Source organism: Natrix helvetica (genome assembly GCF_964273705.1).
Source record: "Natrix helvetica genome assembly, chromosome: 2".
Lineage (NCBI taxonomy): Eukaryota > Metazoa > Chordata > Lepidosauria > Squamata > Natricidae > Natrix > Natrix helvetica.
In genome coordinates, this window is record NC_138552.1 from 106,575,465 (window position 1) to 106,602,087 (window position 26,623).

General features: G+C 39.0%; 3 protein-coding genes across 5 annotated transcripts in view; 1 reads left to right on the plus strand and 2 right to left on the minus strand.

Annotated features, from left to right (window-relative positions):
- ELP1 (elongator acetyltransferase complex subunit 1) overlaps positions 1 to 6,602 on the plus strand; it is a 49,676-nt gene extending 43,074 nt beyond the window's left edge. Inside the window, exons 34-37 of the mRNA XM_081944664.1 lie at positions 791 to 918; positions 2,843 to 2,997; positions 4,423 to 4,501; positions 5,372 to 6,602. Of these exons, the coding sequence (XP_081800790.1) occupies positions 791 to 918; positions 2,843 to 2,997; positions 4,423 to 4,501; positions 5,372 to 5,439 (430 nt within the window). The 3' untranslated portion in view covers positions 5,440 to 6,602. The remainder of the gene's footprint in view (positions 1 to 790; positions 919 to 2,842; positions 2,998 to 4,422; positions 4,502 to 5,371) is intronic.
- A 436-nt stretch (positions 6,603 to 7,038) lies between these two features.
- ACTL7A (actin like 7A) lies at positions 7,039 to 10,284 on the minus strand. Its single transcript, XM_081944653.1, has one exon. It carries the CDS (start codon positions 8,407 to 8,409, stop codon positions 7,192 to 7,194), a length of 1,218 nt encoding a protein of 405 aa, XP_081800779.1. The 5' UTR covers positions 8,410 to 10,284; the 3' UTR covers positions 7,039 to 7,191.
- A 114-nt stretch (positions 10,285 to 10,398) lies between these two features.
- On the minus strand, positions 10,399 to 25,591 carry APTX (aprataxin). Of its 3 annotated transcripts, none has more exons than XM_081944654.1 (8): positions 25,450 to 25,591; positions 23,558 to 23,691; positions 22,270 to 22,316; positions 14,445 to 14,771; positions 13,145 to 13,204; positions 12,828 to 13,054; positions 12,564 to 12,667; positions 10,399 to 11,202 (listed from the first exon to the last, which is right to left on the minus strand). In XM_081944654.1, the coding sequence occupies exons 1-8, from the start codon at positions 25,461 to 25,463 to the stop codon at positions 11,048 to 11,050; spliced, it is 1,068 nt and encodes a 355-aa protein (XP_081800780.1). In that variant the 5' UTR covers positions 25,464 to 25,591; the 3' UTR covers positions 10,399 to 11,047. The 3 variants fall into 3 exon arrangements, with proteins under 3 accessions (XP_081800780.1, XP_081800782.1, XP_081800781.1); XM_081944656.1 differs by lacking the exon at positions 25,450 to 25,591 and adding an exon at positions 25,388 to 25,444; XM_081944655.1 differs by lacking the exon at positions 25,450 to 25,591 and adding an exon at positions 24,770 to 25,443.
- Positions 25,592 to 26,623: the final 1,032 nt, after the last annotated feature.

The window sequence follows — 26,623 nt, forward strand, 5'->3', positions numbered from 1 at the left end:
CATGGGTGTACAGAGAGATAACAAAGAGAGAGCTATCAAGTAATTCTTTTGCTGATTCTGTTGCTATTCATTGGAACGAGAGATTACATTTCCCCCAAAAGAGAAGGACATAAAGACGTTTCAGTCTTTGGCAATAATCACAGTTAATAGTGAAACAAGAAGGAAAATGGATAAATTGCCCTCCAAACTTTACACTTTATTATCATTGTCCTTGACATGGTAAACCAAGGCTCTTTGAATGAGGTGGTTCATATATATGAGAATGTGAACAGGCATTTCTTCAGTTCATTAAAGCAGCAATTTTTTTTGAATGTGAATGCACCCAGTTCAAATGATATTCTGCTTATCTGAATACTGTAAATTTGCTTCTGTGTGACGGCAGAGGTATTCCATTTGAATCTCCTTTATTGCCCCTCTATAAAAATCCAGAATCAAAACTTGCTGCACATAGAAAACAAGCATAAGAGGGGGAGAAAAAGCCTTTTTTCTGATGTGCAACTTTTCCATTCTCAAGAACGGAAAGGGGTTGGGGGAAGCAGAACTAATCTAAGGAGGCCATCTTGTCCTATAAATTTCATCTGCAGTCTTGAAATAGTGCAATCTATATCAGGCTCACTATCTCAGGATGAGGCTTTCATCATCCAACTCAAGCCACGTGCAAGTGCAAAAATACTTATCGGATGAAATTTTTATAAGCTGTCCTCTCCCATCCCTTTAGTCTCTCTTTGCACTTCTCCACTACCCCCTGGTCAGCCAGCTCATTTTGCAGATGCTCTTTGATCTGTTGTAGACGTTCCTCAAAGAACCGTCGCAAGGCAGAACGCAAGAAACACAGCCTGAAGGAAGGAAGTCCCTTAGAAGATGTTGCACTTCTGGAGGTTTTAGGGGAAATAGTTCGAAGTATTGACAACTTGAAAGGTTAGTTGCAAGAGTTGCTTCTTCAAATTTTGTATGTGGCACAGAAGTATAGCCCTCAAGGAGATCAGCAAAAGATCTGATGGGAAAGCAGGGCCTAGTGACCGTGTTTATAGAGATTCCAAATGTTGATCTTCAGTAATCTTGGGGTAACAGGGAGTTGCACAAAAGGCTGCTTCCTTACTGGATGAGCCTAATTACCAAATCCACATATCTAAAACCAAGTTTGTAGATGGGATAACAATTGATGAATATTTAACTATTGGTGCTAATTTATGTACTTATTTGTTTATTAGACTTTTATCCCACCTTTATTACTTCATAATCAGCTCAGGGCCAGTGGACATTCCTCCTATTCCTTCCTCCTCCTATTTTTCCCACAACAGCAACCCTCTGTGAGGTGGGCTGGGCTGAGAGAATGTGAGTGGCCAAAAGACCCCAGATGACTTTGATGCTTAAGATGAGGCTAGAATTTACAGAAGACGTAAATTACTCTGGCTCTCATTTTCTTCTCCCTTTTAGAGTATTTTGATATGATAGTAATCTTAAGGAATCAGATTAATTTTAAAAATCTGGCTGTAAATGAGCTATTAAAAAAACATTACGTAGGAGATGAAACATGATAGTTCTCACTCTCTTGTCTTTTTATTCCCCTTTCATTTTCTTACTTGCGCTCATTCCTAAATACAATCAAGCTGTAGTCGCTATTTAATGGCAGAATAGTATAAGAGTAACAGTGTGCAAGGACGCAATTGGTTCAGCGGTTAAAGACACTGAATGTGTCAGCTGGAAAGCTTGAGAGCCTGGGTTCGAGACCCAAGCACCACGCAACGGGGTGAGCTCCCGTTCCTTGCCCCAGATTCTGCCCACCTAGCAGTTTCAAAGCGTGCAAATGCAAGTAGATAAATAGGTACCACTTCAGAGGGAAGGCAACAGCATTCTGTATGCTTTTGGTATTTGGCATGCTGGTCATGGAAAATGTCTGGACAATGCTGGAGATGAGCACTGTGCCCTAGAGTTAGACACAACTGGACAGGAAAACTTTTATCTTTAAATTGTGTGCATCTGTATGCATCTTCAGTTCAGTACTGACTGGCAACTGCCTGAATAAGTCCTTGCAGCTTTCTTGGCAAGATTTTGGAAGTTATATTGTAAAAGAATGACAACTAATTTGGTGGCGGGATTCAAAAAAAATTTACTACCGGTTCTGTGGGCTTGGCTTGGTGGGCATGGCAGGAGAAGGTTACTACAAAATCCCCATTCCCTCCCGATCAGCTGGGACTCGGGAGGCAGAGAATAAATGGGGCGACGCCAGTCAGAGGTGGTATTTACCAGTTTTCAGAACTACTCAAAATTTCTGCTGCCGGTTCTCCAGAACTGTTCAGAACCTACTGAATACCACCTCTGAACTGATTATAAGTAAGTAACTGATTGTAAGTAACTTTTACACAAGAGAGAGGGGGGAGGGAGAGAGAGAGAGAGAGAAAGAAAGAAGAAAGAGAGAGAGAGAGAGAGAGAGAGAGAAAAGAAAGAAAGAAAGAAAGAAAGAAAGAAAGAAAGAAAGAAAGAAAGAAAGAAAGAAAGAAAGAAAGAAAGAATAGAATGCTGAAACTTTCTAACTTATTAGCACTGTCAGCCAATATTGTTATTTTTAGAATGTAGGGCATTTCTAAATACCTTTCCAGAATGTCCCTGGAGAAATCAAGCACTTCAGCAACCTCCAGGGCTGTTGTTTTGAAATCGGGGAGTTTGAGCTGATAGATACAGTTTATGCCTATATTACTGAAAAAGGGAGGGGGGGGGATTTCATTATTTTCAACCTAGGATCAGAGGGCATGCAAAGAAGAGGTTTGTCTTCTCTGTGTACCCCATTCTTTTTTTAAAAAATGCATTTCACTAGAATGGGATCTTTTCCCTCCCCCTCAAGGTGAGATGCAGAGTCTTTTAAGGCATCTAGTCCTGTATAGCTATGATGAACAAGCCCAGGAATTGCAACAGGCCTTTGAGGATACCCTTCGCTTGGTGGAGAGCTCCCTGCTTGAAATCTGGAGCCCAGACTTGCAACGTACCCCAGCCAACTCAGTAAGACATTAATTCCAGCCTGTGCCCCCTTGGCACGCTCACTGGCACACTGTGTTATACTGCTTCATTTTGAAATGGTGTCCTTAAGGAGGTCACTTGATTGGAAGAATCAATCCGTTGCGACAGAGATATTCACAAGAGGTGGATGCATGGGGGGGGGGGCGGGGGGGGAATCAAGAGGAAGCAAATGACAAAAGCAGCATCAACTTGCCTGTTTTACTCTTGATGTACACTGTGAAATCGCATGCATGTTCAAAATGGGGAAAGCTGACGGTACAACTGCATGCCACTTCTTTGGCCTGGGGAGGAAGCTGGATATGGTCGCAGTTTGGGTTCTGACTCGCATTGCATCTTATTTTTTTTAAAAAAATCATAGCTGTCCCTGACAATGGGTTGCTGTGGGGTTTAAATACTGTGCTGCACGGCTCAATGTATAGCAATTTTTATTTACCTAATTTCTTTTAAGAGAACGCCATTTTACTGGTTTGTGTCAAGAAATCTGCTGCCAGGAAGACGGTGTTTATATGAATGTAGGTAGTCCTTGATCTATGACCATTTGTTTAGCAACCGTTCAAAATTACGATGGTGCTGAAGAAATGATGCTTGGAGTTCTGCCTGTCCCAGCACCTGTGCCATACAAATGCAATTTGGGCACTTGGCAAACAGTTCAGGTGCATGACCAGAAAATCAATGGAGAAGCTGGCAGGGAAAGTCACCCCAGTCACTAAGTTAAGTCTTCCCCTAGTTATGCACCCTTCCCTAGCCCCTCTTTGTTCACACCCTGCCGGTCACTCACGCACCCTCCCCAAGCCTTCCTCACACTCTTCTGCACTCCTGTGCATCCTCAACCCTACTACAGCCTGACCCTCCCTTCCACCCCACGCATTCTCCCTTACCCATGTATCTTCATACTCCCAACCTTCCTTCGTACACCCTCATCCACCTGCACTGCACTTCTCACTCACCCGCCCTGATTTATGCTCTTGCACAACCCCTTGCACCTTCCCTGGTCCTTTCTGTGCCTTGCACATCCCCTCATCCCTTCTTGCGCTTCCCTTGAACCTTTGTGCACCCTCACTGATCCTCCCCTACACCTCCTCGCTTCCTTCCCCACTGACTGGTTGTGGAAAGTCAGCAGGACGTTGCCTCACCTAACAACAATGGGATTTAATTAATGACAGCAGTTGGGATGCAGGGAGTTTTGTTACTAACAGTGCAGACACACTATATGATTATCACCCAAGCATGATCCTAATTGCTGTCATGAATCAAGGACTACTTGTAAATTCAAAGCAGGTGCAAGAGAGGGTTGGAAAACAAAATAAAGTTATAATTTTCCTGTTCATTCCATAGGGAAAATAATGGTTTTCTGGTACTGTTATTCTAAATAAATCAACATCTTTTACTAATTCCTTGCAATTTTAGATCCTGGGTCCCAGTTCAACCGCTAATAGCATAAGTGCTGCCTATACTCAACAGAAAGTGATGGCTCCTATAATACAAGGTAAGACAGATCATGTAGTGTACAAGTTAATTGCAATTTGAATGTGCGTGCATGTACTGTATTTATTTTAACGATTTATTGAGCTTTCTGTCTTACAACACTGACTCTGAACAGCATACAAATGCATTATTATCACCACCTCTTCAAATACTGCTCACCTGTGGGCTGATAATTCTGGCCTTTTGTAATTCTCAGCTGCCAAAAACTGATCAAAAAAATAAAACTCTGCTCCCAGTTGCAACAAAGGTTACTTTATGCAGCATGGAAGGAGATTGTGAACTTTAGAAATTGAGCAATCCCCTTCTTTGCTTACTTATGCTCTTTGCCCAGGGCCTAGCATTTGAGTTTTGAACCCACTCCCTAGATGTAGTTACTCTGAAGCATGCCATTTAGGAAAGCTCAGAATTGAGCTTGCCGTTTTAGGTAGCAAAGGAATAAAGTTTTAGTTTATTCTTCATTGATTTCAAGTAGGAGACAAAGCATAGGATTATTGTCACTGTGGTACATTGCTTTTTATCTCATTTGTAAGGTTTTGTTAAATTTTTTGTCAGAATTTTTTATCAGTGGTTCCCAACGTGGACCCATACCTCACAGGGGGGGGCAGTTTGATTTTTAATGGGGGCAATTTGAACTTTGTTTAAACCAAATTAATGGCCTTTTAGATTTTCTCCACGTGAATAGAGTTCACTTTTTGAGTAAAGTAAGAATTATATGTCACAGGAGGAGCATCAGGATTTTAGAGATGCTTAGTGAGGCATGGCCAAAAAAAGGTTGGGAACCACTGGTTTATATAAAGTGTACTGTAATATCTGTTTTGCTTGCTTGCTTATGTTGTTTGTAGGATTATCTCTTGCTTTTTCTTTCTCTCAGATCCAGAGAACTTTATTGCTCCCAAACTCAACAAAAACACTCAATGGAAGCTTGCCCTGCTCCAATAAACTCAGTTCCACAACTATTGTCGGGATGAAGATCTCTGTACAGGTAGTCCTCGCTTATCAACAATTGGGACCAGGAACTCCATCACTAAGCAACGCGGTCACAGGGCATGATGTCATGTGACCATGCCAACTTAACGACAGCAGTTCTAGCAGTCCCGGTCGCCATCATTAGACAAATCCTGCAGTCACAGTAGCCCATGGTCATATGATCGCCATTTGTAACGACTGTTTCCTCATTGACTTTGCTTATCAGAAGCTGGTGGCAAATGTCACAAATGGTGATCACCCTTCAATGTCTTAACTGCAAGTTGGTTGCTAAGCCTCCAAATTGTAATCATGTGACCACAAGGATGCTGCGATGGCCATAACCATGAGGACCAATCGTAAGTCCTTGTTCGGCACCACTGAACGAGTGGTTACTGAGTGAAGGCTACCTGCACTTAAGTATTGTTTCTCATCATGTATCCTTAAATGAAGGATGAATTGGCTCACAAGGCAATGTAAATTCGCTTTGTCCCAGTAATGTCTGATCATGGGCTTCCTTCCATTTTTTTCTCCCAACATTGCCTTTAATAGCCAGATAGCAACTCGTCAGCTTCTACTAGTGTACATTATTTTTAATATGTTGCTTTGAACTCTCCAAACTCTTTTTTTCGCAGTTTGATATCTGAAATGTTCTTGGAGATTTTAAAGCAGAGCTACCACTAGCATTTTAATTTTTTAGGGATTTTTTGGGGGGATACTCCACTCAGTAACACTGAGCAAGATCTTTATTAATATATTAAGCCCTGTTTTGACAAATTGAATATTGATGCAACATTCTTTTTCTGAGAACAAAGGAGAAAGAAGAGGGGGAGGGATTAATACAGTTTTATTGTAACTTTTTTCTTTGAATCTCTCATCTTTGATTTTCTACATGATGAAACACTGAGTACAGAGTCCTTTTCTGGAAAGTTTCCAGGGACTGAATCAGATACATCAACATATATGTTTGTGTGTGAATGTTGACCAATGCCTGTTTATATTTTTAATAAAGGGTGCATATTACAAATAATTGTGGATTGCAATTTCATAAGGGTGTGCAACTTCTAAAGAAGATTAATGCGTGGTCAACCTGTGTAAGTTTGCCAATAAAAACCTGACTTTTAAAAAAAAAAGAAATCTCAGAGCTGCTAAAGTTGCTGGGATATAGTTGAAAGCATGTGGCTGGTGCAAGGTTAGCACTGGCTACGTAACAGGCAAGATTTAAGAATTCTGCAAAAACACAACTGGAGTTCATGAGATATTTTAATATTTTAAGGTGTTCTACTCTTCTTTTTGTTTTTCTTTGGTAAGATAAGACACTGATTTTCAGGAATTCATTAAGTGTACAATCCTACCTAATTTATTCAAAATCCCCATTCAGTTCAACAAAGTTTACTCTGGGATGAATAAATGAGTGAGTGAGTGAGTGAATGAATGAATGAATGAATGAATAAGTGCAGTTGCTGGCTGTCAAGCACAGATCATCTAATTGGAAGATTTTCCTTGATGCACTCATCTTCTCCATTTTTTGTCATTACTCCCACCAAAAACAAAGGAACACTATATTTTGCTGTTACAACAGGAAGCTTTTAATACACAGAGAACCAGAATGTCATCCAGATCATATAACATTCAGGTTGGTATTACAGGGGTAGCAGGGAAAGTGTGTGCTTTTCGTCGACCAAACTTCATCCCGTTCTCCTAGGCAAAGGGATTCACATTTGGGATTTAGAAACATTTCCGGTAGATGTAAAAAGGACCCTTTTCTTCATATTCTCTTCTATGAACCCAAAGCTGCTGGAAAGCCTTGAGAGATGCAAGAATGGAGCCTCCGGTCCAGACAGATGTTTTCCTTTCCGGAGAAGCTGATGAAATGGGATTATCATTTGGGCACATTCTAATCAGCTCTCTCTGAAAGCGGTCAGCAAAGCCCTTTAGTGTGGTGCAGCCCCCACATAACAAGATGTTGCCCATCAGGTTCTTTTTGAGGGTGACATCACACTTGTTGAGGGAAGTCATTGTCAGGAGAGGAAGTCCCAATTGCTGCGAGTTGATCAAGGATGGCTTAAAGAGCATTTCAGCACATAAGAATCTCTCTTTGCCAATAATGACAACTTGCCCATCAGGAAGCTGATACTCAATCTCATGTTTCCTGGGAGCTGTGGCTGCATCATGTTGATAATCCAGTGAAGTGAAACAATGGTTCTCTTTGATATCCTCTAAAATATTCCAGTCTTTCTCTGTGAACAATTTTATATTCTCATTTATTAACTTCATTAGGTACTGAGTGACATCATATCCAGCATAGTCGACTCTTTCGGTAATGCTTGGCATGGTGTATCCTTCGTAAATGGGAACTACATAGGAGACACCATGACCGCTCTCCACAACCAGACCTGAGGTCTTTCCGTAGGAATACATTGACAACCTTGACTGGTAAGCAATGTGCATTGCAGGGGTGCAAAATGTTTCAAAGAGCATTTCTGCATATTTTTCTCTGTTGGTAGTAGGGCTTAGAGGAGGATCCGATACTAGGACAGCATGCTCTTCAGGACGAATCTTCATCTCCCTAAGGAAAAGATATTCCCACATATCTTGAACAGAATCCCAGTCCACTATTATTCCATGTCTTAAAGGATTGACAAGCTTTAAGGGTACCGTAGCTTCCTGAAGTTCTCTTCCAACGAAAGTTTCCTTCCTGTTATCGCCAGTTTTTGCAGTCTCCTGGATATGCTTGCCTACAGTAGATGAAATCACATGGCTTGGCTTTTGTTCTCCAGCAAAACCACATTTGCAGGAGCCTGTACCAATGTCTATGACAACAGCCCTTGTCTCCTTTACTATCCTCCTTGGAGTCATCTCCCCCTCTTCTCTAAATTTGGCATTGGGCTTGATTGCTTTCTTTGCTGGCAGAGCGCCAGAACTTACACTTCCTCTGCTTGACATTTTATTTCCTGATGCTCATATATGCCCACTCTCCATGTACTGACCACCATTTCAAATGGCAGGAATGGACATGATGTAGAGTCCTGATGATACCAACAGTAAGCATTGTGACATCATAATGGGAATTCTTTCAGCAGTACTTCCAACACATTAGTTTGGAGAAGATTGTCCTCAAGGGCAAGCTGTCTACATTTAATGTACACTTAAGATTCAGAAAGAGGATTATTTAGGTTACATTTGTACAATGTATCTAACCATACATACATTCACAATGTTCTAAACATGATTCCAAATTTGTGGTGCAGTAATTATACAAGTCCAGCCTACCAGAGCATATATATGATCTTGGAGGAGTGTAGCAGTTAGCCAAGTACAAATTTAAACTCTCGGAAAATAGACAACTCTTGAAAGACATTTAAACAGGCTCGCTTCGGTATCTGCTAGGTTTCCAAAATTCTACTACTATAATGTAAATTACAAATCCAGTACTGTATCTCTTGTGGAATCTGCTTCCTGCCCTGGCCTACATTGAAGAACTGATACCTCCTATTAAGAGCAGCAGACTCTTGTCTTTGATCAAAAGGATGTCTTCATCCCACCATCTGCTAAGCATTTTGCTGCAGCATTATTGTTAACACCAACAAGTGGACTTACAAAGCAAAATTCCATGATGCATCTAGCACAGCATTTGCGACAAAGCTTGCCTTAACCAATGGCAGTGGCTAGCACCTCAACCAGCAGTGACACGGGAGCTTGTTTCGGAAACGCTCAGAGTCAATTCTAACTTTTATAGCTTCACATTGAGGTGGTTTATAATGAGTTGGATGACAGAACATCCTATAGATCTCATCAAGATGACTTTTGTTCTGAATTTGCTGAGATAGCCGAATGGAGTATGTCCATTATTGAAAGCAATAGTCCAGTATTGGACAATTACCAGAATTTTGCACAAAGATGGGGAGCTTCTTTTGATGATTCTGCTAAGAAAGCAACAGGTAATCAAGAAAGTTTAAAGCTAAAAACAGGTCCACGTATTTTTGCATCCACATCGAATTTTCAATTATTTACCAGAGATGTTGGGTGGAATGTTTTCGCTCTCATTAATCAATTTTGAGAAGGACTTGCTGATGATCTGAGATGAATTGGTGAAACAAGGCACACCAAAGAATCTGGAAGAGCTGTCCCAACATTAGGTGTTAATAGATGGTCATTTTGAAGAGGTGAGGCACAAGAAAATTTTAAGTCTTGGGGGTAGGGGAGCTCTACAGTCTTCATCTCTAGCTCCCCTGCTTGTGGAGTCCCACCTCGAAGGGCTGACACCCTGCCTTACACAATATGTAGCTTCGATTTACTTTCAACTGGGTTTCACAAAGGCTTCTTCTACAATAGCAATGAGGTTGTGGAATTACTGGGAAGATTAATCTGCTAACGTTAAGGACTATTCCGACTAGTTTGCTAATTCTGTTCAAAGGATGAATTGTTGGATAAAAATTCTGTTTATTTTTAATGCTATTTAAATACGTTTTGCTTGCCCCTATGGAAATATCTCTAATGTTTTGGGGGTGGTTTTTTGCTTATGAAGTCAAATATTTTCTTGGACTGGTATCCCAGAATTTAATAGAAGCATTTATTCCAGAATTATACCTAAATGTATCTCATTTATGCCTGCGCAGAAATAAACTCAACTGAGTTTAGGGAGATTGTCAGATCGCTTTACACAGGATTGCAATCAACAGAGATAATTAAAATAGACACTGGCCTTTTAAAAAAACACCTCTTATTTAGCTGGATGAAGTGGTGTCTTAGATCCTTTCAGCCTGTGCTACTTAATGGCACTGCGACGCTATAATGGGAGGAGCATGTGGAACAGAAATAGTATCGCCACTACCTTGAGATCATTTGAAAAAATGCAGGATGTAGGCAGGAAGTAGAATTTAATAGGAATTGCTTTGAATTGCAGATACATACACAATGAAATAAACACAGGAGTTCAAGTAATTTTTTTTTAATAAGTTTTCAGATTTCACATCGTAATGCTTGCTACACCCACAGCAGTCCACTTAGAAACAGTATAGTGATAAAGCTGAAAGTCAAATTGGGAAAGCAGAGAAATGCCTCCAACATAGGGTAGAACATTATCCTAATATCTCAGGCTACAAATCAAATCTTATCATAGTACATTTTAGGTTTTTCACCTTTTACCCGTGCCAGTTTTGAAAATGAATGCCAAGGTTCAGCTTGAAAGGTAGAATAGTACCCAGAATGGAAGCGCAAAGTTACCTTCCGTCACATCAAAGTTAAAGCACATAACAAAAAGATTCATTCAACAGCAGGGCTCATTTTAATTGGCCAATTAGTTATAACAAATTCTTTAGCACGAAAGGCAGAGAGATGTCTTGGGTGAGGGTTCCACTGCAAAAGCACAAATACAACATCATTGTACAAACCTTTTACATTTCCACATCCCTCCTATCCATAACAGCCACTTTCCTCCACAAACACCATTGGTCACATTAAGGTAGACAATGTTTTGGTACACTTCATAAGGCAATAGCATTAATATTTGCATATGAACATTGGAACTGAGTTTACCCAATACTCAGGAAGCTGTGGTGCATAAATAAAACCAGTCCATGCGTCATTTTGGCCAATGTTCTTTAAGGTGTTCTTTTAACTGAGGGATAGTTGGCAGTTGCTTTTTGCACATGTGGCACTTCAGAGGCAGTGTTAGAAGTTGGGTAGCATTCTTATCCACAGTTATTTTTCCTTTCTTTTTTATCACTGCTATCACATCTGAAGAGGAAAAGGGGAGAGGCATAATATGGGGGCCCCCAATCCACAGACCGTATCCATCCCACTCCAAACTTCGTATGAATGGTTTTAGCTACCAATATTCTTCCGTGGACTGGAGGGGGTGTGGTTTTGTGTGCTGCCTGTATTCCATGGATGAGGTTTTACCCAGCATTTGCTCACACAGGTTTTACCCAGCATTCGCTCACACAGAGAGGGACTCCTCCGGGTGCCGTCCACTAGGCTGTGCCAGCGGGCGACGCCTAGGGGAAGGGCCTTCTCTGTGATGGGCCCGACCCTCTGAAATGACCTTCCCCCCGACATTAGAATGACTACGGATCTCCGCTCCTTCCGTCAGAAACTTAAAACCCACCTATTCCAGCTAGCCGGCTTGGTCTAATTCTATCTTTCCCATCTCAGTTTTATTTCTAAATTTTTAGGATTGGTTTTAGGGTCTGTTTTTAATGTTTTTAATTTTTATAAATTCGTACAGGGGTTGTTTAATTTGATTTTTAGCTATGTATATGATTGTTTGTATGTTTTTAAATTTATTCCTGTACACCGCCCCGAGTTCCTCCGGGGAGAGGGGGCGGTCTAGAAATTTAATAAATTATTAAATTATTATTATTATGCCAAAAACCAGGCAGCGCAAACAAGCAAAGCCCCATCCATGGGTTTTAGGCAGCACACAAAACCATGCTTCCTCCGGTCCATGGAAAAACCTCCACGGAACCAGTCCTTGGTGCCGAAAAGCTTCAGGGCCGCTGGCATAATAGATCTAGGATTATAGCTCCAGTCATATCCATCCCACTCCAAATCCCATGTGGTTTTAGCTACCAATATTTTTCTTACTTAGATCAAACCTTAGAAACTGGGAGGAGAGAATTCATGACGTTTGATATAATTTTCAGCAATATCGGCAAGCTCACAATCTCAAGGTTCTTTATATTAATGCCAAAATTAGCATCCAGAGAATGGCTGTGTTTCTGGGAAAAGCATCCAAAAAATGTTTGGTATGAATGAGTTGTCCAAAAATTTGCTCTGAAAGAATCTTATAAGCCAGTCAAACTTGTTTTACCGTGAGAGCTTTTCAAATATATATAGGGAAGATATTTGTCCTTACAAGAAGGGAGAGAAGTGGAATTCTCTTTCAATGGCCCTTTTCTCTCATATGGGAAAACCTTTTGCAGGGGAACACCTGTCTTTACCTCAATTCTTTACCTGTCCGCTTGCTTTCTATGGGACCGGTGCAGGAACTTTATTAAACCAACAGGGTGGTAGCTATTCAATTACTTTGATCTTAAGTTATGGGAAGAAACCCAAGTCTGAATAGGCATAGAAATTAAAAGAGCCTCTGTTATTACCTGTAGAGTCCAAGAAGTAATTGGTTGTGAAGGAATTCCAATGCTTCTTGGTTTTAAACCACTTAGAATCAAAGTCTTGGCTAATGACATGAAGATGTAGCTGGCTAAAAAAAATTAAGGAAAAATTATAACTAGAATTGGTATCACTACAGCAAAAACAATGTGTTAAAGAGTATTTTTACTAACAAAAGATATAGGCCAGAAGACAGCATTTCTTCTAATGCATGTTTGATAAAAGGTTAGCACACCCTAGTTCTGCCTTACCTCATGCTGGGTATGGCATGGAAGCCTAGTCTGAAGTGCAGGCTGTCTTTCTCCGTGCATTGCTGGATTATCATTTCTCCAACCTTGTGCATATGTTCCAACAGTTTAAGATGCTCATGAGTTACTTCAAATAAGGTGGAAATGGATTTCCAGGGCAACACTAACCAGTGATAGCGAGCTTTGGGGTATTTATCCTTTATAACTACAACTTGCTCATCTTTGTAAACCTAACAGGAAAGAAAATGGATCAGAGTTAACAATGATGTTAATATTCTCATGATTATCAATCTTGAAGCAAAGCAACATGAAAACGTTACCTGCATGTCAGGGTTTTGCATAGAAACCTTCAGACCTTGAGCCCAGTATGGCATACATTCCTAAAGGACAAACAGAAGAATCTAAATACATTGAGATAGATAGATAGATAGATAGATAGATAGATAGATAGATAGATAGATAGATAGATAGATAGATAGATAGATAGATAGATAGATAGATAGATAGATAGATAGATGATAGATAGATAGATGATAGATAGATAGATAGATGATAGATAGATAGATGATAGATAGATGATAGATAGATAGATAGATGATAGATATAGATAGATAGATGATAGATAGATAGATAGATGATAGATAGATAGATGATAGATGATAGATAGATAGATAGATAGATGATAGATAGATAGATGATAGATAGATAGATAGATAGATGATAGATGATAGATAGATAGATAATTAAAACTACAAAATGTATTTAGAAGAGTCCAGTAGGAAAGACTTCCTACTACTTCAGTAACCAAGCTTCAGATTGCAATCTTAAATTCAATTTAACTGTGCTTCTGAATGGCTAAAATAATTTTAAGAGGCACTTAAATACTTTTCACAGTATACGTAATGCTAAAACGCTTATCACTTTGAGACTGCCCCCAAGAGAAACAAATATAACTCAATAGACAGAATGTACAGTACCTTACTCAAAAGTAAGAGCAATTCAGATAGTGCCTGCACCCAGGTGGTGACCTAGTTCAAAATGCCAGTCACTCGCACACTCTAAGCTCCAAAAGCATTCTCAGTACGTTTTCCTGCTCCCTAGGTAATTAGGAGTCTTGAATTAACCTCTCTTAATGATGGAGTGGCTTTTATCAGCAGAACAAGAGGGAAAGGTTTCCTTCTGCCTGCAGCCCTAGTGTGTTCTCAGAATTTCCTCTAAAGGGGGCCTAGAAGGGAAGGGCAGTATCGGATTGTGTGGCGTCAAAGTCTGTTCTTATTCAAATTTTATGGCTCCCCTCAAAAAAAAAAATCTGGCAATTATTTGCAGAGGTATTGGGAATTCTCTTAAGAACTCCAGTCCTCATGTAACAGGCAGAAGGAATAACTTGGAAGAGTGAAAGGAAGATTGTTTGCTTGCATTACCAAACCAGAGAGAGGGGTTCATTCTCTGTTTATGTACAGTAGTTTGCCCTGTCAGTGTTAGGGGAGTGAAGAAAAACAGAGATTTGGAGGGGGGAGGGGAAAAGAGACCTTGGTTGAGGTCCTATAGACCAAAGGCTCTCCTTGCCTACTTTCCTGCGTTCAGTTTTGCAACATCAATCCCTCTCATTTCTTTGCTCACCATTTTGGTAGAAGAGCTTTCAAGTGAAGAAACAGAGCTGCCATCTGTCACCTTGTTATACAAATTGTAGTTTTGCAGTTCCATCTGGTCTGTTTTTATTTGTTTTCCAGATAAGCTTTCCACATTTCTGTTCTCCGGTTCACTGTATGGCCTTTTTTCAGCAAGTTCCTTGCTTTCCCGACCAACGCATGTGCCCATTTCCTCCAAGAATTGTACAGTGTATGGATACAATTTATTGACAATATGGAGAACCTGTCCTGGCTTCAGTCTTGTTTCTTGATCTTTGCCAACATCCACTAGATCAATACTGGTTGGATTGACTCCTATCTTGGGAAAAAAGGCAAAATTACTTATCATGTCAATATTTCCTCTCTCTGAAAGTCAGAATCCCTGAAATATATTGTGATATCTTATTAAATCAGAGGACCCCAACAACAGGGTCATGAACCAGTACCAGTCCATGCCCTATGAGGGACCAGGCCAAACAAGTGGTGGGTGAATGAGCAAAGTTTTCTCTGCACATGCATGGGATCCAGGCTGCTCATGAAACCATGTCCCTCCTGTCCATGGAAGACAATTTTTCTTCCCAAACTGATCCCTGGTGCCAGAAAGGTTGGGGACCACTGTATTAAATAATTAAAATTGACCATCTCATTTCCAGAGAAAGGTGGCAGACTGGAGACAGCTCCATAGTAAAGTGAATTTTATGCAATTCTAATATGAAGTTACAATAGTGCAACAAAAGCTAGGATATATTAAAGCATCTACCATCCCCAAGTTACCACCAGTTTCCTCAAATTATGTATATATAATCAAATAGTGAAAATCTTGTGATGTAGGAGTGTGTCATGAGAACTGATAAGTGGAGTGAAAAAAGGCTGATTCCTATAATTATTCATATTTTAATTCTTAATTCTTAACTAAGGAAACAAAAGTGGGAAACTTAAGCTGCTATACCATAAACTATACCTTTGTTTTTGCAAAATGTTATGTTTTATGCAATGTTCCTACCAAAACCGGCTTGATAGCTCTAGGTTAAAGATCCTATAATCTGGATTTATGCACTAAAATACTTAAGGATTAAGAAATATTTGCCAATGCATTTTAAATACACAGGAAGAAAGCAGTTTATTTCAGACTGATTGCTATCCCATACTGATTAACCTAGGAGTAAGTCCCACAGAATCAATGGGGATTCCTGCTGTGACAATACACATAGGATAGCATTCTAAACCTCCTATAAAGAACAAGGAAATCACAGAAATTCAGCTTTACTTTCTGGATTGGAGCAAATAATTGTGAATGAAATCTGTTATATATTAAAGAAGACAGTGGAATGTACTGTAATAGATTTCCACCAAATGGAATGGATCTTAACAGGTGTACCAAAAGAATGAAGTTCAATAAAGGTCAAAGTTAATAAAAGTAAACAAAGGATATTTCTCGTGATGTACCGTCTTATTCAATAGATAATCGACCTGAATCCACAAAAATCAAACCTTAGAGCAGGCAGCTAACTCTCTTGCTTTATTAATTTCGGTGGAAGCAAATTGAGCAAAAGGGAAATCATGCTAGAGTGTTCCTATTTTTTAAAAAACCAAAAAGAAAAAGAAGCCCAGCTTTCATTCTTTTGTGTCTGTGGGTTCAGTTATAGTGTGGGTTCAAATTAGCCTGAATATTCTCCTGGTTTCCCTTTGGAAAATTCTGGGAACTGTAGTTTTATAAAGCATTTCCTGAGCCTTTTATTACAAAACATCAAGCCATGACCCCTATGCACCACCCAGAGTCATTTGGTCAAGAATTTTGATAAGCAAACTCATTAGGATCTGGCTTAAATGTGGAATGTACAATTGCCTCAAAACTTACCACAGAAAGCCACTTACCCCTCCCCTTTTTAACAACTTGAAGGATTTCAGCATTTTGTTTGAATCTGATGTGATGCTGAACTCCCAAAGCAAATAAATTTTGAAGTAGTATAGAGTACATAGAGTCCTGTTCCTAATAAAGCTGCTTTGCAGTAAGACAAATGGAGGATTGTTTTGTTTGGGCTTAGCATGGTTTATAAACCCAGTCACTATGGTTGGCACATTGTGGACTATTATTAAAAGCATTTATTTATTACATTTATAAAACACCAATCATTTTAATTCCTTCGATTTAACATGTAAACCTAACCACTAATAGTTTGTAAAATACATTTTGTAGCGTATCATGTTTTATAAACTCGGTGAATATACTGATTCAGTAAGGCTTTCTTAAATCATAGCTTAGCATAAGATGTAATGATTCATAGCAAAGGTTAGTTCTTATAAGGTAGGACTCAACTTATGACTAGTTATGAACGAAATGTTCTGCTTAACAATGCGATCATAAAGCAAGATGTCACATGACTGTATCGCTTAGCAACCACAATCCCATCAGTCCTGGTGATGGTGTGAGTTTGACACCTGCATGCGACACTGTGTTTTGGGAGAACATAGTGGATCATGTACATGTGACTATTCGACAAAAGGAAAAACTTTCAGAGGATAATATTATCTTATTACTTACCTAGTATATGGAATTTGGCAACTGGACATGTTAACCAAGAACCACTGGTCATTAAGCAAATACCCAGCCCAGTCCAAGCCACCCAAAGCTGGTCACTCCCAGTCCTAAGTCTCAGTAAGACAAGGGACAGTCTCCAACCCGCACCCCCTGTGTCAGGGGTGTCCAAACTTGGGAACCTTTAAGACTTGTGGACTTCAGCTCCCAGAATTCCCCAGCCAGCCATGCTGGCTGGGGAATTCTGGGAGTTGAAGTCCACAAGTCTTAAAAGTTCCCAAGTTTGGACACCCCTGCCCTATGTCTTCGCTTTTCTGTACCCAGCTTTGTGAGGCAGCATGCAGTCCCAGGATTGCATGGCTCTGGGGCTGTTTGCCATGCCCTGGAGAATCACAGCCACCTCAATCCAGTCCCAACCGTCATAGCCCAGTCCCAGTCTTGCCACCCTGCACTCCGATTGCCCTGACACTCTGCTGCCACCCCAGCTAACCTTGTCTTCTTCCTCCCACTGCTAACCAGACATGTCTACCCTGGATTCTGAGCTGGCTGGGTTGAGCTTCATCTGAGGAACAAAGCAAAAACAAAAACCCAACCCCTTCCAAAGGACATGTCTGCTCAGCAGTGGGTGCAGGAAAACACCAAAGGTCAGTTGGGGTGGCAAGAGTATGATGGCAGAGGACAAAAGGTTCTAAATTGGAAGAGGTAGGTGGATGGAGGGAGTTGACATGCCCTTATAGTCATTAAGTATTTGATGGATCCAAATTTTGATCACATGACTACGGGGCACAAAGGCTGTAACTTCAGTTGTTCAATCCCTTTGTTCAATCCTGCCATAACTTTGCAGCCACTTGAATAAATGTCTGTAAGTTGAGGACTACCTGTAAAGAATTTTGCCATTACTTTTGGTGGGACAGTATTAAGATTTAAATAAAACAGAACTCTATTATCTGGAAACAATTATATCAGAAAACTGTAGAATGGAATCGATTCAGTGTTTTTTCTCATGCTAAATTGACCTCATGGTGAAATTCAAATTTAAAAATCGGGAAACAGCTAATGATATGGAAAAATTGGATGAAAGCAGGGATATTAACTTTTGGACCAATTAATAGATGATGAAGATGAATTTTTCACACACAGATTAATATTATCTATCAGATGTAAATCAGTGGCAATAATTATGGGTAAAACAGTTGTTAACATCATTATTTGGACTAGCAGGATTTTCAGCTTCTCAGACTACTAGAATAGCTGGTTAATCATTTAAAACTAAAAAAACCTTGCTATTAATTTTTCTAGAGATTTGTGATCAATAAATCAATTTGATATGCAGGTGCTAACTGATGATTGGAATAAAGAATCAGAGGTTCTTATATTGCCTAAACAATGAGAGACTGAGGACAGCCTATTGTTGAAGATATAAAGACAATTCTTCTTGTAAACATATTTTTAACAATGTCCTGTACTTTGTTTTGGGAGAAAGTAGTGGACCATATAAATGTGACTATGCAACAAAAGTTAAATTTTTCAGAGAATAATATTTTCTTATTACTTATCTAGTATATAGAATTTGGCAACTGGACATGTAAATGGATTCTCCATGCCTTTACTCTAGCTAAAAGACTGATGTTGAAGCATTGGAATGATAAATGCCCCCATTTACTCAAAGGTTTGAAGACCTGATTATACTTGCTACTTATGATCAGGTGACATAAAGACATAGATTTTGTACGGGTAAGTCAAATGAAATATGGGGTTCATTTATATAATATACAGCATGGTAGTTTTATAAGTGTATTAGAAATATATATATATATGTATGTATGTATGTATGTATGTGTGTGTGTGTATGTGTGTGTGTATATGTGTGTGTGTATATGTGTGGGTGTTTGTGTGTGTATATGTGTGGGTGTTTGTGTGTGGTGTGTGGGTGTGGGTGTGGGTGTGTATTCGTAGATTTTCACGGGTGTAGGTATGCTGGTCTTGTTATATTCGGGTGTTTTCCCGTGTAAGATTGAGATTGTCTTGGCAATGTTTCAGGGAGGTCTCACTCGCCATCTTCAGGCTGGTGTTTTCTTTTGTGTTGTAACAACCTGGGTGGTGGGTGGGGTTCGTTTGTTGACTAGGGCTGGTTTCCAGATGTCTGGTAGGCAGGAGGTATCGTCACGTTTATTCATGTTGTGGGGGTGTTTCTCTATTTCAATGGCTTCCATAATTATTCTCTTGTTGAAGTGTTCTGCTTTGGAGATTAACCTGGTTACTTCAAAATTAATTTCATGTCCTGTAGCTTTAAGGTGCTGGACAAGGGAGGAAGTTTTTTCTTTTTTTCTTACTGCGTTCTTCTGTTCTGCGATGCGTGCATTTATTCTCCTATTAGTTTGTCCAATGGATATGGCAGGGCAGATTTTGCATGGTATTTTGTAGACTCCTTGGTTTTCTAGCTGGATCTTGTCTTTGGGGTTTCTTAAGATGTTGGCCATTTTTTGGTCAGTGCTGAAGGCTGTCTTGATATTGTGCTTGTGGAGAATTTTGCTGATTTTATCTGTGGTGCCTTTGATGTAAGGGAGGAGGGCGATGCTGTTGTCCTGTTCTGTGTCTCGGTTCTTGGGGGGAGTCTCCCTTTGGATTAGGTTGGTAATTAGGTTGATAACTTGTGATGAACACGTCTGACTACCAAGCCAAACTATCCAACCTATTCCAAGACCCCGCTTACAAACCTCTAAACACAGATCCCACCACCTACCTGGAAAAAAACCACCAAATCCAAAATAAAAGCCTCTCCCATCAGTGAAGAGATCTAGAAAAGAATCATCCACAGAGAGAAATCACCCGGATGCCCCAAGCGCTAGGGCCTCCGCAACATACACAAAGAAGGAACACCACTCAGACCCATAGTCAGCTCCAAAGGCTCACCTCTACAGAATCTTGGCAAATTCCTCGCCAAACAACTTCAACCCTACACAGAATCCATCACCTCACACGTACAAAACTCACTCCACTTCATAGAAACAATAAAGAAACAAAACCTACAACCCAGCGACCTACTCGTAAGCTTCAATGTCATATCCCTCTTCACCCAAGTGCCTATAAAAGAAGCCTTGACAGCTATCCAGAACAAACACAACCCCCCTAAACACACCCTGGACCTGACGAACCACTGCCTAACCAACACATACTTCATCCATAATGGACAAAGATACAAACAGATAGAAGGAGCACCCATGGGATCACCCCTCTCACCCGTCATCGCAAACTTATACATGGAACATTTTGAAACTAACGCCTTAGATAAATCTGAAGACAAACACAAACTCTGGCTTAGATACGTTGATGACACTTTCTTGATTTGGCCACATGGGAAAGAAAAACTGGACAACTTCCTCACACATCTCAACAGCCTACACCCCAAAATACAATTCACTATGGAAATAGAAGCAAACAACCAACTTCCCTTTCTGGATGCCCTAATCTACAAAAAACCCAATGGCTCCCTAGGACACACCATCTACCGGAAAAAAACACACATCAACCACTACTTAAACGCACAATCCCATAACCATCCTGCACAGATCAACTCTGTAGCCAAGACCCTCATCTCCAGAACCAAACGCCTAGCCGACAAAGACCACCTAAAAACTGAATTACACACACTCACAAATGTATTAATCTCTAATGGATTCCCAAAAAAACCAATTACCAACCTAATCCAAAGGGAGACTCCCCCCAAGAACCGAGACACAGAACAGGACAACGGCATCGCCCTCCTCCCTTACATCAAAGACACCACAGATAAAATCAGCAAAATTCTCTACAAGCACAAAATCAAGACAGCCTTCAGCACTGACCAAAACATGGCCAACATCTTAAGAAACCCCAAAGACAAGATCCAGCTAGAAAACCAAGGAGTCTACGATATACCATGCAAAATCTGCCCTGCCATATCCATTGGACAAACTAATAGGAGAATAAATGCACGCATCGCAGAACAGAAGAACGCAGTAAGAAAAAAAGAAAAAACTTCCTCCCTTGTCCAGCACCTTAAAGTTACAGGACATAAAATTAATTTTGAAGGAACCAAATTAATCTCCAAAACTGAACACTTCAACAAGAGAATGATTATGGAAGCTATCGAAATAGAGAAACACACCCACAACATGAATAAACGTAACGATACCTCCCGCCTACCAGACATCTGGAAACCAGCCCTAGTCAACAAATGAGCTGTTACAATACAAAACAACAACGGACACACAGCCAGCACCAATCTACCAATCATGATACAACCACACAGCCTATCAATCCACTTACTGAAACAAAGCCAGCACTCCACACACACACACCAAGATTTATAGAAAGACAGCAGCTCCGACCACGCTTTAAGCCAAAACCACCAGCCTGAAGTTGGCGAGTGAGACCTCGCCGAAACATTGCCAAGACAATCTTAATCTTACATGGGAAAAGACCCGAATATGGTCTTGTTGTATTCGGGTCTTTTCCCATGTAAGATTGAGATTGTCTTGGCAACATACATACATACATACATACATACCGTACTGTACAAAAGTTGCAGGCAGGTGTGAAAAAATGCTGTAAACAAAGAATGCTTTCAGAAATATAAATAATGATTGTTTATTTTTGTCAATTTTCAAAATGCAGGCAGATACTTATCCATCATGCAATAGCATCAGGGAGGCCTCCCTGATGCTATTGCATGATGGATAAGTATTGGCCCCAAATTTATTTATTCAGCAGGACAATGACCCCAAGCATACAGCCAAAGTCATTAAGAACTATCTTCAGCATAAAGAACAAGAAGTACTGGAAGTGATGGCATGGCCCCCACAGAGCACTGATCTCAACATCATCAAGTGTGTCTGGGATTACATGAAGAGACAGAAGGATGTGAGAAAGCCTACATCCACAGAAGATCTGTGGTTAGTTCTCCAAGATGTTTGGAACAACCTACCAGCCGAGTTCCTTCAAAAACTGTGTGCAAGTGTACCTATGAGAATTGATGCTGGTTTGAAGGCAAAGGGTGGTCACACCAACTATTGATTTGATTTAGATTTTTCTTTTGTTCGCTCACTTTGCATTTTGAAAATTGACAAAAATAAACAATCATTATTTATATGTCTGAAAGCATTCTTTGTTTACAGCATTTTTTCACGCCTGCCTAAAACTTTTGCACAGTACTGTATATATATTGATGTATTTATCTATGTTTACTTCTTTTTGTTTTAATAATTTATTCCATAATAGTGTATGGAAGGAAAAAGCATACCTGTTTAACCTTGACATACCCTTTGTTGTAATCTGCTTTTAGTTGTACTGAAAAAAAAAAGTGACAAAGAATGATATTAGGCTGTGAATTTTATGGAAGTTCTGGGGAAGGGAGAGAAAAGGGGTCAATTCAGAAAAGCAAATGCTTTAACGGTGACGCAAATTAAATTAAACAGTAGGCGCTAGGAGACAACCAATTTATTCTCATTTTTTTCCTCTTTGGAAATAAATGCAGCCAGAAAATTATGAGCTATGATTGTGTGGATTAAAATTGCTACAATTACATGCTATAATAGTTTACCAATTCTTTACTTCAGTTTCATACTAGCCCCCTATTCTAATTAATCTCTTGGTTTCAGTAGCTATACTCAAGGGAAAAAAATATTTTTTTTTTCAGATTAGGTTATACACATATGCCCACACACCACATTGTATATCAGTGTTCTAGACATGGACTGAAAATGTCAGGGTACTCCTCATTCAGTCCATTCCAGGACTATCTAAGCAGCATATGTGGCTGAGTTTACCTGAAGTCACTATTATTTTCTAAAAGGGCAGATTCACTGCAGGGTTTAAAAATTGTATTAAACTTTCTTATATTGCTCCATCTTCTACAGTTACTTCTACCCACCAACTGCAAATTCCTAATATAAAAGCATAACCTTACTTCCATCCATAAAATGTTGGGAAGTATGGGTAGTTCTCATTTAGCATTAAATATTAGCATTAACAATAAGTAACTTTGCAACCAATCCTCACATTTACCATGTCTATAAAGCAAAAAGCTGAAGTGAGATCATAAGCACAGTTGCAGTTTCACTTAGCAACTGTTTGGTTTAAGAACCAAGGTGACAATTGTGGTCACTAAATGAGGACTATCTGTACAACAAAACATTACTTAGTTATAAAATGCTGATTGAAAATATGTTACATATATTATCTTGTAATCCTATTGGGGAGACCTATTTTTACTGTTTTCCTGTGCAGTTTATTTCTAGAGTCTTTCTGAGTAGATGGTCATAATAAAATCCAATTATTAAAAATAACCTGAGAAAATGAAAATAGTCATCCTTGAGAGTAGAAATTAAATTCAAACCAGTTTTCCTAACTCAACTTTTTAGCTTCATACTTACTACTCATCATGCCACCTATTTTGACCCTTTATCTGGCACCAGATATTTATGTCATTAGGCATAATAAAAAAAGAGGCAAAAATAAAATAAAATAAATGAATTTACTAAGATTTACTCCCTAGCATATTTAAGGCTGCTACTTTAATCTTAATTTACCTTGTTTTCGTGAGCATTTCTTGTCTGTTATCTCCGTGTCAGGCCCACGCCCTATCACCACCATTTCTAAATGCGGTAGTTTAATTCGCTGACAGCTTCTATCTTTGCTCACTAGCCAGCATACACGCATTGTGCTCAGGGAGGGAGGGGAAAAAAAGAAATATTCAGTTTTATCAAATAAGGTTCAGTTAGGGATTATGATCTACAGGTGCTATAAAAGTATTTTATTCCAAAACACTCGCTAGAGGTTTTTATCTACTGTATAAAATTTACTCTCTCCATCTACAAAGGGAAGAGCACAAAAATGTACAAGACTTTGAATAGCTTATTATCCAAAATGTTGAGATGCCAAATAGATTTTCATTTATTTTATTGTTATAAAATGCATAGATTTGACAAAATAATCTATTAAACAATTTACATTATGCTACCTTTATATTTATGCAGAACATATTTATAATTATATTAAATTTAAAATAGATTAACTAGATTATAAAGCATTCCAATTAAAGAAATTATTCTGGGACTCTTATGCAATGTCATTTTTAAAAACTATACTTTAATATTGAGCCACAGAATAATTTCATTCACTCTAAAACTTTACAGTACATTTATAAAGTGTCATTTTTTAAGTCTGCTAATGGTTTTTAACTAACAAATTTAATTAAAAGTGTATAAATTAATATAGACCAAAATCACCAATTCATACTTGGCATAGCTTTTTTCTTCTTCCAGGGGGGAAAAAAACAGAATTTGCTTATTTGGAATAAATATTCCAGCACATCAGATTTTTTCAGCTGATGGAGTACAGTGCTAAACCTTTTACCGCTGGCCAAAGGGCAACATTAAGTTGTGATGGGTGAATTAGCTGAAAGCAATGTGCCTATGAAATGAAGGTTTTCTTTCAATGAAGCTGTTGTTGAACGTGTCTATGGTAGAATCCAAGGAACTGAATTATTTTTGCAGAGCAAGACAATGCAAATCATCCTATTTTTAATTTCTAGAATACTCTGAGACTGCTTACTTAAATTTCTAAATTGGAAAAAGAACCAGAGCTAACTGTATTTTGTTTCATAAACAATTCAGAAAACAATTTTGAATTTGTTTGGAGAAAGTTTGCAGAACCTTAGATTTTGAACAATTATAAACAGAGAATTCACTGCCCTTCCTTTTACTCCATAAAATAACTATTTACTCTGTACTTTTTATTACCTAAAACAGAGAAACCAAGAAAAGGATGCAGTTTCATTATTAAGTTTTTCTTTGAATTTCCAGTTTCCTTCAGAAGGTGGTTTTTGAATAGATTCTCTATCTGGGAGCAGGAGTGTTCAGCACTTTTCAGGATATAGAAACTACTTTACAATGGAAATGGAAGCGGTTAACTCCCTCTTTTTCCATCATGATATTGCAAATATGATAGATGAGGACTATGTTGGAAAGGAATTGTTCATGGATATATGGATCCAAAGTTTGGCTCTGCACTGCATTGGCTCTGATACATATAACCAACAACCAGATGTAATGAATGTTTATTTAAAAATCCTATTAAGTAACTTCAGCAAAAAGGACTGCGAATGAAACGAGACATCTGACACAATCAATTAAGCATTAGGGTAGCTTCTGAGAGTCAATAACTGTATGAATATACGAGCTCCTCCGAGGAAAATGTTATAATAGAAACATTTCTTCGAAACAATATCTCCTGCGCCATCTCACAGTACAATTTTGTGCTTGCTTTTTTAAAAGACCATATAAAGACCCATGTACCCCATTCGATTTCGTCCCTCCTAACAATTTTCGATGGGTTATTCACCCCCACCCCCAAAATACCAGAAGCTTCTCACGGGGAACCGCCTCCTTTCATCTACACACTCCTTTGCTTTTCTACTCACCTCCACGTTGCCATCTCTGCACCTTTCTACATGTCCTAGCCAATAGCGTTCCTCTGGACCGCCTCGAGCCCAATCAAATACCAGTTTCTGACTCCTTATTCCCACCCCCTAAGAGGAAGGAAGTAAATACCCAGCCAGTTTCTCGACCTTCCCCCCCCCCCCCCCCCGCAGTGAAAATGGGAGGCAAAAAACGTTTGGTCTTGTGATGTATGTTTGCAAGGATTCTTGTTCGGATTTATCTTATTTATTTAACCAATAAAAAAGCTATAACGATCCATTAAAACAAAAAATCATTGCCAGTTAATATTGATATTAAGGCCATTCAAAATCTTACCAAATATTTAGCGAGCGCTTCAATTCTCCAACTTTTTACCGAGCTGGATGTTAAATTAAAGCAGAAAAGGTAGAAGCTACTTTGAGAATCCCACCATGTTTTGCTGACATTTTTATGTCAGCAAAAATATCATTTTGCTGACAAAAATGAAATGCAGCCAATATGTATTTTTTAAAAAAAAAACCTATGCTGAATATTAATACTAGAATTCAGAATTTAATAGAACTATAAGTTTCACTTTTTATGTGTTTTTTCGAGATGTCCCCGCTGTTTCTAAAATTCAGAAGTAACCTTTTAAAGACCAGATGAAAAAGACACACACATGCACAAATATGGAACAAATTTAAATGCCCCATCCTAAACCATTAAGATTGTTTTACATAATGTCACATTAGTTTCCTATACCAGGAAGAGCTAAATATCCTGAACAGTGAAATTGTAATTTTAAAATTGGTATGAATACATATTTTAAAAATCCTAATGAGTTTTGGATGCAAATACATTAATCCAGAAGATTTAAAGTACAACCAAAACCAGAGACATTTTTGGGATGACCAAGGGCCAGATCAGAAAAAAGTCATGCAACTTCGTACATATGATAACTGCAGTGAGACTATTATAAGATCAAACGAAGAAAGGTTCAACACCCCCCACGATGGTAGTTGGTGTAAATGATGGAACTTGCAAAGATGGCTAATTTAACTTCTTTTATTAGAGAAAAAAACAGTATCTGTATTTATGGTTGACTGGAAATCCTTTAGACTTTTTACATCAAATAGAAAAAAATGCACTCGATTTCTGGTTTTGGTTATTACAAAAAACTGATTATAGAAAACACTG

What these genes read in the sequence shown, in the direction of transcription:
- ACTL7A (XM_081944653.1), bottom strand. Translation starts at nt 8,409, where the DNA reads ATGTCAAGCAGAGGAAGTGTAAGTTCTGGCGCTCTGCCAGCAAAGAAA.
- APTX (XM_081944654.1), bottom strand. An exon ending in GGTATGTCAAGGTTAAACAG is followed by an intron (nt 14,772 to 22,269) that starts GTATGCTTTTTC and finishes TTTTTTCCCAAG; the next exon opens with ATAGGAGTCAATCCAACCAG. An exon ending in TTACTTCTTGGACTCTACAG is followed by an intron (nt 11,203 to 12,563) that starts GTAATAACAGAG and finishes TTTCCTCTTCAG; the next exon opens with ATGTGATAGCAGTGATAAAA.